Here is a 12,415-nt window from a genome sequence, read left to right on the forward strand (position 1 = left end):
GACAAGCATTTCTGCAGGTCGTGTAAATATTCTAGTCTACAATCTAGAATGGAAAGTTATACACACACACACTTATATAATATATTCCATTTTTGTGAGTGTATTGTGATTTTTGCCCTAAAAAAAGGTTAGAAATGACTTTACTTACTTGCTGATTCCTACAGATACATCTCCGCGGCATACTTAATGTTGTGAGTACAGAACCAGGAAACAAAAAGTGAAAACCATGTTTGTGTGGACACCAATGCACCCTGTGTATTGCTGCCCATGCATTCCGACGGCCAATAAAGGAGAAGATAAGAGGAGGGTGTCGTAAAAACACATGGTGGACATAATGATGTTGATAACACTGCTGCCAATAACCCTGAATTGACACATTTTAGAGCCTGCATGGAAATCTGGGATGATGGTTGCTATGCGATGTGACGTGCTCTCCACCAAAGCGAATGACTCTGCTGAATGTGCTGATGAGAACAAATTTCATGACATTTCTGACTCATTAAGAAGCAAAGGAAAGTTGCCCTTGTGAAAAGAAAAAAAAGTGAAGGTTCATTGTGCCAGTTTACTCCAACAATAATAATGTACCAGCATTCACCATCAATGAGAGTGGTTAATGTTACATGGTACATCAATCCTAATCTTTAATCTGTTAATGACAACAATATTACCATCAAACGCAGTGATTAACCTTTTAAACACACAAGTGACAAGAGAAAAAGGACACCAATTCAGAAACCTTAAATCCCAGTCAATCACAGTAATAAAAATGTCTGATCATTACATTTATGACACCTCTTTTGCATTGCTTGGTCACTGTGGATCTCAAGTTTGTTGCCAAATAAATGAGCCATAAAAGTGGGGTTGCTGGTAAAGATGTCTATCTTTATGCAGGTGTTATGACCGAAGCACATCAAGCCTGAACATATTGTCTGATGACGTGTTCCACGTGTTTTTCAACAATTTGTTCTTTAGGAGGGACCCAACTTGGACAGTTTGACACAGTTAATTCTAAAGAGACTATAGAAAATGTTTTTAAAAGGCCAGGATTAAAGAATAAAACTTTCAATGTGATTGGCTTATTGCTCTGTCTGTCAGGCCAAGTAGATGGAGCCAAACTGGGATATGCATACAATGTATACCAAAGCCCTAAATTGAGTAACGAGCCAGCATATCAAAATCTCATGGGGTAAGTGTGATAATATGAAACAGAACATTCTGTGCTCTTCCTTCAACCTGTGAGGCCTGACCTTTCAAATAGGAACCAGGGAATTCAAACTTTCAAAATCTTAAAAGGTTAGCCTGTACCATCAGGACCATAAATCTTTGCAGTTGGAAGGAGAAGTTGAAGATATTTCTCTGATAACTGGACTCGGGTGTGTTTAGGCAAATCGCTACTGAACAACGTGGTCGGTTTATCAACGGATTAGTAAAGATAGGAACATGTGTGCAACAGCCATATCGACAACAGGAGGTTCGAATGGGAATACAACTACAGTAGTTACCAGAAACAGAGACCTAATCTAATTGAGGAAACCACCTGAGCACTCACAAAGGCAACTAGAAGGACACACCCCCATTACCTACCAGTCAGATGAAAATCAGCCCCGGTGTGTTTGTATAAGCATGCCATAAACATTACAAATTGCAGTATGTGAATATCGTGAATCATCTTCGTGGAGGCAATACTATCCATTTGTATACAATTGTATTGTTGACGATCAACGGGAGCCTGGGGGCGGCACCGAGGGGGCTTGGCAATGTACGGCATTAAGGCCAGCACGCCACTACATATACATCAACAACCATTAACGCCTAAAGACAATTTCGAGTCTTCAATGAAACTCTTGAGCCCAGATTTGAACTCCAACCATATGATAATTTATCCTCTAGGTCATCATGCTGCTCTCAAGCAAACATAATGTTAGATTCTTGCACATAATGCTGTCCAATTGTTTATTTATTTTTTATTTGTTTGTTTACATTCTGTCATTTTATTTATTTATTTATTGAGTGTGTCAGCATCAGTGCCGATTCTTTTTTCTCGGCAGCACACTCACTTTTGCTTCAGTCATTGGAGCTGAGTGATGTCAAGTCGAGCTGACCGGGCACAAGCGCACATCTTCATCCTGACCACAAGTCAGAGGCTTTTATCACGCATACACCTTCATGGATTATTGAACAGCATTTTTTTCTGAAATAGATGTAAGCTCTTTTTGTGACAAAAAGACCTGAATGCACGAAACAAAGAAGGCTTGCTTGAATTTAGTAGCACGGTGCATGTTGTGTTGGCCCTATTTTTCATCCTTGTGCACGAGATAATGTCTCTTCAAATGTTCAATCCTAGTCAGATCAGAGCGGCTGGACTGGTGAGGAAAGAGTGGATCTCTCTGTCAAGTGGCACTGTGCCAGTTCTAATGGATACAGAGAATGTGTTTCCCCACCGCTTAACCATTAACCCCCCTCACTAACTGACCCCACCAATCATCGAATGTCAGCCCTGTGTACCAGTGTTCCTGCGGCCTATAGAGAAATTACCAGCCTGCAACAGCAATCTATTTTCAAATGCTTATCCTGTATTGGGTTGTGAGGAAGCTGGAGCGTATCCCAGCTAACGACACCCTAAATTGGTCACCAGTTAATCATAGTTAGAGACAGGCAACTATTCACACTTACATTCAACCACTATGGAATCGAGCCCACGCTGGCTGTTCGAAAGTCAGCAGTGTGTCCAAAACACCAACAGTGACCTAGTTTCGGATGGAATACACCAATTAGCAACAATACTATTGCCACAACCTAATGAGATTCATTTAACAATGTGTTTATTATTATGTTTTATGGCGAAGAACTGCACTGCATAATTTCAGGGCTATCAAAAGGTCAGTAGGATTCAGGGCACTTCTATAACCCTGCAGAAATTTAACACAATAATATTGTGAAACAAACACTCCTCTAGAAGTTTCAAGGGAAACTGAGCATTATTATCTAATTTTTGATACAGCTATGTCAGCAATGACAGGCGTTTTACATTTCTATCTTGGTGTCCTGGCTAGTGCCTATCCCAGTTGACTTTCGAGTGAGGGGCAGAGAACACCCTGGAATGGTCACCATCAGGGCACGTAAAGACAATCAACCATTCATATCTATGGCCAATTTAGAGTCTTCAAAGGAGACCTATTATACTTTTTCCACAATTAAAAACAGTTCCCAGGTGTCTAAATAACATGTTGCTCACTGGAATCAGCCTGTTTTAGCATATTATTTATTTATTTAAATTTAGCGTATTATATGAACATTTGTTGGGATGAAAGTCCCGTGGCGGTGTGTTAATATAATTTCCCTATGGAACTAAGAGCCGATTAATGTGCTCCACACGTACATTTTTGGTGTGCCGGATCTTGTTTGACTTCCGTGTTTTCCTCTGAACAACGGGTTCTTTTAGTTGACATCTTTTCATTTTAGAGATGTGCTCTGTGAAGTGGCGGTACAAGAAAGAAAATCTGCCATCTAGTAAAGATGCTAATCTGATACTGTCAACAGATGGACACGGTAGCAACAGATATGATATGATATCAAAATGTACTGTATTATATATAAATGTGTAAACTTAGACATTAAATATCATATTGGAATGAAAGTACACAACTTTTACAACCCTGGTATAACGTTTATACTGAATTATGACTTTTTTTCATTTTCCGACTTTTTATGAATTTTTAGGGGGAAAAAAATGCTTATTATACACACGAAAATGGCAGTACACTGTGTGTATATGGTGCATAGACGCCTCACCAAATGGAAAGACTCGGTTCGGTGTAGGGACTGGTCAATTTGTAAATTAATGCACAACAGCTGACTAACAGATGCGTTTTCAGAAATAGGCAGATGACCAAAACAAATCACACTTGAGCAGTAACTCCAAATACCCAGCTATTTGTATACGAAGAATTTAAAAGTATATTTTCCAATATGTGCCCGTTCAATTAACATGTAGTACCATGCGTGTTTTTGGAATGTGGGAGGAAGCCAAAGCACCCCAAGAAAATCCACATAAGCGTGGGGAGAGCCTGTAAACTCCACATATGAAGGCCAGAGGTAATATTTGAACCCCGAACCTACCGTATGTCACTGTGAATGTGGCCTATAATGATGATCATTTTAAGCGAATGCATCTGCAGTCCTGTGTGCCCGTACTATATTCTATAATAACAACCGCGTTTTCCTTTATTTAAATGATGTGCCATGAACCTTTCGATGTTCTTCAAAAGCATTTGGGTAGGACGGCCATTAGCTCATGTGGTCACCGTGCTGTTTCAGCACCAATGGGCAATGGACAGCGCCTGATAGTGATGACACTAAATTAGAGTACAGTGCAGTACTTTCACATGCACATTCACGTGACGTCATCATAAAAACCAAGGTGGATGAGTTTTTTTGTGTTTGACAGATCATAATCGGCCCAAGGCTTAAGCAAACTAAGCCCCTGCTCGGGCCCTGCAATCACTAGGGGGCCTCCAAGAGCAATTAACAATCATCAGAGCCTGGAGTAGTACTGTATTAATTTTTTGTTTGGGCTGGAGGGGGACAGAGTTAGTCGTATTGAGGAAGAACAGACTAACATAAAAAAAAAATTGGGAAAAGAGTAAATAATATTGATTTCTTTTTTAGTAAAGCTTTTGGACTGGTGGTGTAGTGGTTCATGGTTCTTCCTTCCGCGCAGCAACAACTGCTGATGAAATTCGTTTCACTGAATGGTGCAAACAGTCTGACACACAAATGCAAAATGAGAACACTAGCAGAGAACTACAGTAGCCCAAAACTCATATCCAGAAGCTCACACGAAGACTTTCTTACATCACTCACTAAGCCACACTCCTTAATAGCACACAATACCTGTACAACATTACAGATGTTTTTGTTGTGTCTTGTACAAATGTACAGTAGTTACACTAAACCCTAACCTTGATTTATTTACAGTCTCTTATAAATCAAGGTACCACTGTATTTGCTTGGCAGATTATTGCTCATGTGATTGATATTGCACTACAAATAATTTTTGCACATAGCTATTGCAGTTTTTTTAATTCCATATAACACTGTTACAGTAAATGCATAGTAGACTAGTTTATTTTTTTTACTTTTAGTAGGCCTGAATCAGGGGTCACCAACATTGTGCCCAGGTAGTCCCCAAGGACCCATGAGTAGCCTGTGGGTCTGTTCTAAAAAATAGCTAACCCCTGATGGGACAATGTTATTTCCTAGGAATTTTAGAAAATTTGAAAATGTAAACACAGTCAAACACCTCATGGAGAAATTTAACAACATCAGTAATCATGACTGATGAGAGAAATAGAGGGCCCATAAATTCTGTCTAGGGCCTCATGGAGGTGAGGGCCGACTCTGCGACAGATAGAGAAGGAGAAGAAGGACGGGGTGGGGGGCAGCCCTGCCAGGGCTTGTCTCAAGTGTGACAGCTCCGCCCATTTCTACGTCTCTGCTTTTGCACCTGCTTTACCTTGCCTGCCTGCCACTTTGAGCGCAAACATCCCAGGAGCTTACCTGTTCGCACTGCAGCTTGTAGGCATCCTTTAATCGCCCTCCACGGACCCTCCGAGGCATCAACAACCGCAACGGGCAGCAGGTATGCAGCGTGAGGAGGTGTAGAAGAGAGAGAGGGGAGGGAGAGAGAGGGAGAGAGAGACAGGAAGAAGCGTGTATTTTTTTGCAGAGCGTGGACAGCCAGTGGAGAAAAGCCCTTGCACAGCGTGGGTCTGCAACTGAGAATATGGAATAAAGTGATTGCGGCGGTCTGGTCCTCTGTGAACTTCGCGATGGCCGCTTCTGCTGCTTCTCTGGGGGAAGTTGGTGGCGTCCTGCACGGCATCGACGGTATCGCGCACGTCGGATCCCATTTCCTCCTGACCCCAATCGCGGACAGTCCGCCGACGCTGCTGGGGGAGCAACTCTTACCCGGGGACAGATTGTCGCGCAGCTCGGCCGCGGATTTAACGCACCTCAAAGGGATCTTGAGGAGGAGACAGTTGTACTGCAGGACTGGTTTCCATCTCGAGATACTTCCGGATGGCACCGTGCAAGGGACCAGAAAGGACCACAGTCGTTTCGGTACATTGACATTCATATAGCCCTAAATGAGATGATAATAGAGCTCTGATAAATGTGAAATAGATTTTTTTCTCCCCCCCGCCCAGAAAAATATATTAGGCTTACATATATTTTCTGTCATTCAAAAATATTGATTTACTTATTTAGTAGTTTTCTAGGATTTTTAAACATGACTCATACTCTCATACTGACTGTCATATGTGTTGTGCAATTACATTTTCAGGTATTTTGGAATTCATAAGCCTTGCCGTTGGCCTAATAAGCATCCGAGGAGTGGACAGTGGACTCTATCTGGGGATGAATGACAAAGGAGAGCTATATGGCTCTGTAAGTACCTTTGTAAGCTTGAGAGACAGAGAAGGTAGATAGATAGATAGATAGATAGATAGATAGATAGATAGATAGATAGATAGATAGATAGATAGATAGATAGATAGATAGATAGATAGATAGATAGATAGATAGATAGATAGATAGATAGTGCATACACATGATCTAATATACATAGTGCAGTATCTACAACATACTGAATAAATGTTGGTGCAAATAATGGTGTTGAGGTGCATATGCTTGCAAAAGCTGCACAATGCAAAACCATTTGGATCATAGTAGAGCTTTAAGGTAAATGCATTTTGACGTTTTGTGATTTTTAAAAAAAATGCTTAAAAAAATATTTCCCTTTGTTGTCAGGAGAAGCTGACAGCTGAATGCGTCTTCAGGGAACAGTTTGAAGAGAACTGGTACAACACATATTCGTCCAACCTCTACAAACACGGAGACAAAGGGACGCGTTACTTTGTGGCTTTAAATAAAGACGGGACACCAAGGGATGGGACTAAATCCAGGCGGCATCAAAAATTCACACACTTCTTGCCCAGGCCTGTTGACCCTGATCGCGTGCCAGAACTATACAGAGACATCCTGGGCCACAGCTGAGACCTGCCAAGATCTGCTCCAGAGCGGGAATAGCTGCTGCCGCCCTCACACGCAGGCAGTGGGCAATATGGGATGGACGCAGTCAGTGCAGGCAGGAGCACAGCGAGCTAACCGGCAGGTATAAAGGCACCGGGGCCCCTTCTAGGAATGCACGGGCATCTCTCAGCAGCCACAGACAGGCGAGACTGACTCTGTCAGTCTGCACGCTCAGCATGAGAGGGTCATTTTGTCAGTGTGGACGGAAGAATCTCAAAGTACCTGCGAGGAATAGGAGACCAAGCGGAAGTGGCATATTCTATGTCTCTGGTGGGAGACATCCGATGAGTTTGTGGGAACGTGTTTATTGGGATGCTTTGGTCTGTTCCGGAGGACTTTGAAGGAAAACAGTGACTTTCTTTTAAGAAGAGCTAAAGTGTACCTATTTATTTATTCCTTTTAGATTCATATATTTATGTTATATATTTATTTATTTGAGAATATATTTTTACATTTATATACATGCAATATAGAGAAACTACTAGAAACTGTATGAATTATGTAAAGACTGAAACACTGTACTATAATTGTCTTTTATCCAAAGCTCCACAATACTGTAGTACCACCAAAGATATGAACAATATTAGTGACGTTTGTAATGGACCCTCCAATATTTTCAATGCATTTCACCACAAGTGTCAGTCACAATTTAATTAACCCATATGGCACAGTTACAGACAAACCATGTGTGTCATCAACAAAATCGCTTATAAATTATTCATGTCCAACAATAAATAAGAATGTGATCATCATGTGTTTCACTGTGAGAATCAGAGCAACCTTATGTACGAGGTTAATTTAGAAAGCCATTTTTTTTTTTTTTTTTTTAAAGAAGCACGACTGGTTGCCTTTATCATCCACACTTTCAACACATAAACCTGCTTACAAGACCAATGTTGTGTTTCTTCATGGGCTCCATCATGCGTAGCAGCATCTCATATAGAGCTGATTCACACATAAAAACCTCAAAGTCCACAACGCACTGAATGGACCAATTACAACGGTGACCTCGAGATCAGCCCTGACAAGTTAGTGGCTGAATAAAAGTGGAGGTCAGAGTGATAAAGATTAAGTGACCTCTACTGCCATCTTATTTTCGCAATGAAAGTTAACACTTTTATTTTTATTTTATTCTTTTAAACAAGAGAGGAACATATGTTTGTGGTCATTATCACGTACACATTAAGAAAAGATACACCAACAGACTTGTCGCATTGTACTGCATCATACTGAGAACTGTTTCTGATATTTTAACTCATGTAGATAAATGAGCTAACTTACGCTAAGTGGTAATAATATGGCACGTTGCTGTATGAACTCGTTAGTAGTAAAAAAGAAAAAAGATGAATTGAAGGAGTAATGTGTTTTTAGGATGACACATTCTCATATCTGCACAGTTTCCTCCTTGGTTGAGAGCAGATCTGTGCTGAAGCATGAAAGATCAGCCTGTGATGTGTGTGCGTGTGATGGCGAACTCAGAGAGAGCCAAGCCTCCTGCCAGCTCTCTCTCTCTATATTTCGACTGTGTGATACTGTGGGACTTTCCCACTTGCACACCTTGAACATCAACACGCCTCTGTCATCGATTAATGTCGGCAACATCCAAACGGAATTATCACCTGCGTGCGTGTGGACCTCCCCTGTGCGCTGTGTAAACACATGCATGCCTATCGTGATACATAACTCTAATGTGCTAATGTCATTACTCATCTTTCTTTAACTTCACACAATAGAAATGATGGAAGGGGTGTGTTCATCATTCCTTTCCAGTTCCATCTCTCCAAGCGATCCAAAGAACACTGTATCGCGCAAAAGGATTTCTGCCACTTTGTTGTTTTAATGATTTATATGCTGCAGTTGAATACAAATAAATGCCATCCCAAGAATTGTACTGGCGCCACACATCCATTCGTTATCCTCTATGAACCCATTCAAAGTAACAAACAGCTAGAACTAGAAATGTAATGCTCAGTGATATACAGGTATATTTATTTGCACTTTTGTTAACACTTCGGCCTTGGCGAAAGTCCTCTGCTCTACATTCTAGTTAACAATGCAATTGCTAAAACAATAACTGTGATACTGTCGAAGACTTTTGCATAATAGTGTATATTACATAAGAGCGTTACTCCCCCCTCACTACACATCACATGTAAGTTACACATTATTCATGTTGCACATTCATACTTTTAGCCGAGTCTGTTTTGGAAACAACCTGGCCCTTGTGCTAAAGCTCAGGTGGTACGTAACTACTTGCTGAAAACACTTAAAACTTCGCTCCCAAGGCTAATGGACACTCCCTGACTTTCATCACCTCCTCAGTGGTGGCCTTGAAGGGCTCTTGGAAACCCAATCAAGTGTGTGCATGCATGTGTGTGTGTTTGTGTGTGTGGGGGGGAGTGGTGCATGCGTGTGGAAGTTGCAAGTCCACAAGCAGGTGTGGAAATCGGTGATTATCTACCCTGACAGGTGTTCCCTCAAGACTCTGATCTCAGACCTGCTGCTGAGGCCAAGACTTAGCGGGAGGAGGGAGGAAATAATATAGCCTGCTTTTTAGTCTGGCCCAGACGATCCCAGCGCATCACTTGTATATTTAGATTGCTGTGTTTAAGGAGGACAGGGAGGTACAAAGAAGTTCACCTGTAGCCCCTTCTGAGAGTACTGTATGTTTTATAGCAATTGAATACTGAGACTATTTATTCAGGCTCTTTGAAGTTTTCTCATTTCTTAGTTAATTGGTATGTGCATACATGTTGAGCTGCATGTGTGTTTATAGGGATTACAACGGCAACCTAAGTGTAGTATTTACCCATTTGACATCAGCAGCCAGAGGTGGCAAAGACTGTATATCCATTCATCCTTTACCTGACACCCGTCCATCATTCATTTATTGCTGCATTGTACTCTGTTTTAGTTGTACCCTGTTAGGAGTTGTAGCTGACAGGGCTATGTGGTCTGACATCTGCGAGGGGCAATTAGTTCAGTATACCTGATTTACTTACACTCCACATTTTAAGCCGTCAGCTCCAGTGGAAAATATGCTCCTGTTTGCATCTCCATCTCCATGGAGACATTGGTAGAAACCAGTCATCATTAGATGTAGTGGGAAGCAAATAAAAAATATCAAAGATTTTGGGGGATTGTAAATTTTGCAGACTCTAAAGCAGACAAAGTGAGAAAAGCACTGGTGTGTTTCCATGAACTGTCTTTCTATTTAACTCTAAAACTATCCATCCATTTTCTGAGCCGCTTCTCCTCACTGGGGTCGCAGGCATGCTGGAGCCTATCCCAGCTATCATCGGGCAGGAGGCGGGGTACACCCTGTACTGGTTGCCAGCCAATCGCAGGGCACATACAAACAAACAACCATTCACACCTACGGGCAATTTAGAGTCCCCAATTCATGCATGTTTTTGGGATGAAACCGGAGTTCCCGGAGAAAGCCCACGCAGGCACGGGGAGAACATGCAAACTCCACACAGGCGGGGCTGGGGATTGAACCCCGGTCCTCAGAGCTGTGAGGCTGACGCTCTAACCAGTCGCCCACCGTGCCGACTCTAAAAAGAATAGCTGCCAAAATACAGCATACAGATACAGAGGGAATTGAGGATAATCAGGATATGGTTGGAGTTATATTATCAAGTAAAATGCATGCTCAATATCACCGTGTCAATTAAAGTATTTTGCTAAAACATCTAACCTCAGTGATTAACCCTTAGGGCAATACTTTAAGCTGATAAGAAGAAGAAGCAGAATCATCTTTTATTGTCATGAACATGCATGCATGCACACGAAATTTGTTCTCTGCATTTAACCCATCACAGTGAACACATACACCATAAAACAGGAACTTCATGACATGGGATGGGTGGGATGTTTTGATTCGTGAATTAAGGATTTATGTATTGCTCAAGACGGAAATTCACTTTGGCACATTTCTAATTGTTATTTGCAGTACTTGTTGACCATATCTTGTTACAAAACACCAATCTTTGCATCCATTTTATACCACTTGTCCTCACTAGGGTCATTGGGAGTCTATCCCACTTGATTTTGGGTGAGATGGATACATCCAGCCAGCCAATCTCAAGGCACATATTCCATCCATCCATTTTCTGAGCCGCTTCTCCTCACAAGGGTCGCGGGCGTGCTGGAGCCTATCCCAGCCATCATCGAGCAGGAGGCGGGGTACACCCTGAACTGGTTGCCAGCCAATCGCAGGGCACATACAAACAAACAACCATTCGCACTCACATTCACACCTACGGGCAATTTTAGAGTCATCAATTAACCTAGCATGCATGGTTTTGGGATGTGGGAGGAAACCGGAGTGCCCGGAGAAAACCCACGCAGGCACGGGGAGAACATGCAAACTCCACACAGGCGGGGCCGGGGATTGAACCCCGGTCCTCAGAACTGTGAGGCAGACGCTCTAATCAAGGTACATCTTTCAATTAACTTCAGACCTGTGGAAATGATTCTTCAATTAACCTAACATGGATGTTTTTGGAATGTGGGAGTACCGGAGAAAACCAGCACAAGCACGGGGTAGAACATGCTTACTCCACACTAGAAGCTCTAAATTGTGAAGCAAATGTGCTAACAGCAGTAGTCCATCCTTTTTCTGCCACCTGGAAGAACCCTGCCGCCTATTTACAAAAATTATGAAACGGTCTATAAGTATGTCTTAATTAACCCGAAATCACATAAATGAAAAAAATAATTATTTTCATTTTTTCCTTCATTTTCCTGCGCTTTAAAGAAAACTATCCCTCTTTAATCAGTCAGTGCTCTCATATTGACAGCAACTTAAATAACGATGTAGCTAAGTATGATGCCATTAATCACCAACTGATTCAAATGTAACTGAGTACGTATTTCCATGTTTTCAAGAAAAGTCTGGCCTTAATAGTGTATTTACTGACTCCATCTTACAAATAAGACCTTTGAGAAATTTGTTGCATTTATGTCAGTGATGAATGAAATAAACACTGGCAGCATTTGCACTGCTTATAGCTCTAAAGGTGCCATATTTTAAGCGCTCACATCTGTTGAACAAACCTGTGTGTGAATCCCTGTGGAGAAGCATGTCACCCCTTCCGCTGGCCCATGTGTGTGTCCACATTACACAGTCACAAATTAGGGCTTGACATTTGGGTGCCATAATTGCCCGCCGAAAAGCATGAGGCATCAATTAGGCTCTGAGCACTGTGACAGGTTATCCCTACAGGACTTAATCACCCGGCCCGACTGCCCTGCCAGGAGGACATGCACACACACACAGACACACACACATTATTATTTTTTTATACTACTATTT

The 12,415-nt window shown here is 41.8% G+C and overlaps 1 protein-coding gene across 1 annotated transcript; it reads left to right on the top strand.

Annotated features, from left to right (window-relative positions):
• The first annotated feature begins 5,514 nt into the window (after positions 1 to 5,514).
• fgf20b (fibroblast growth factor 20b) lies at positions 5,515 to 8,008 on the top strand. Its single transcript, XM_061787643.1, has 3 exons — positions 5,515 to 6,123; positions 6,347 to 6,450; positions 6,814 to 8,008. Exons 1-3 carry the CDS (start codon positions 5,832 to 5,834, stop codon positions 7,057 to 7,059), a joined length of 642 nt encoding a protein of 213 aa, XP_061643627.1. The 5' UTR covers positions 5,515 to 5,831; the 3' UTR covers positions 7,060 to 8,008.
• The last annotated feature ends 4,407 nt before the right edge of the window (positions 8,009 to 12,415 follow it).

The sequence above is a fragment of the Phyllopteryx taeniolatus genome, chromosome 10 (assembly GCF_024500385.1).
Source record: "Phyllopteryx taeniolatus isolate TA_2022b chromosome 10, UOR_Ptae_1.2, whole genome shotgun sequence".
Taxonomy (NCBI): Eukaryota; Metazoa; Chordata; class Actinopteri; order Syngnathiformes; family Syngnathidae; genus Phyllopteryx; species Phyllopteryx taeniolatus.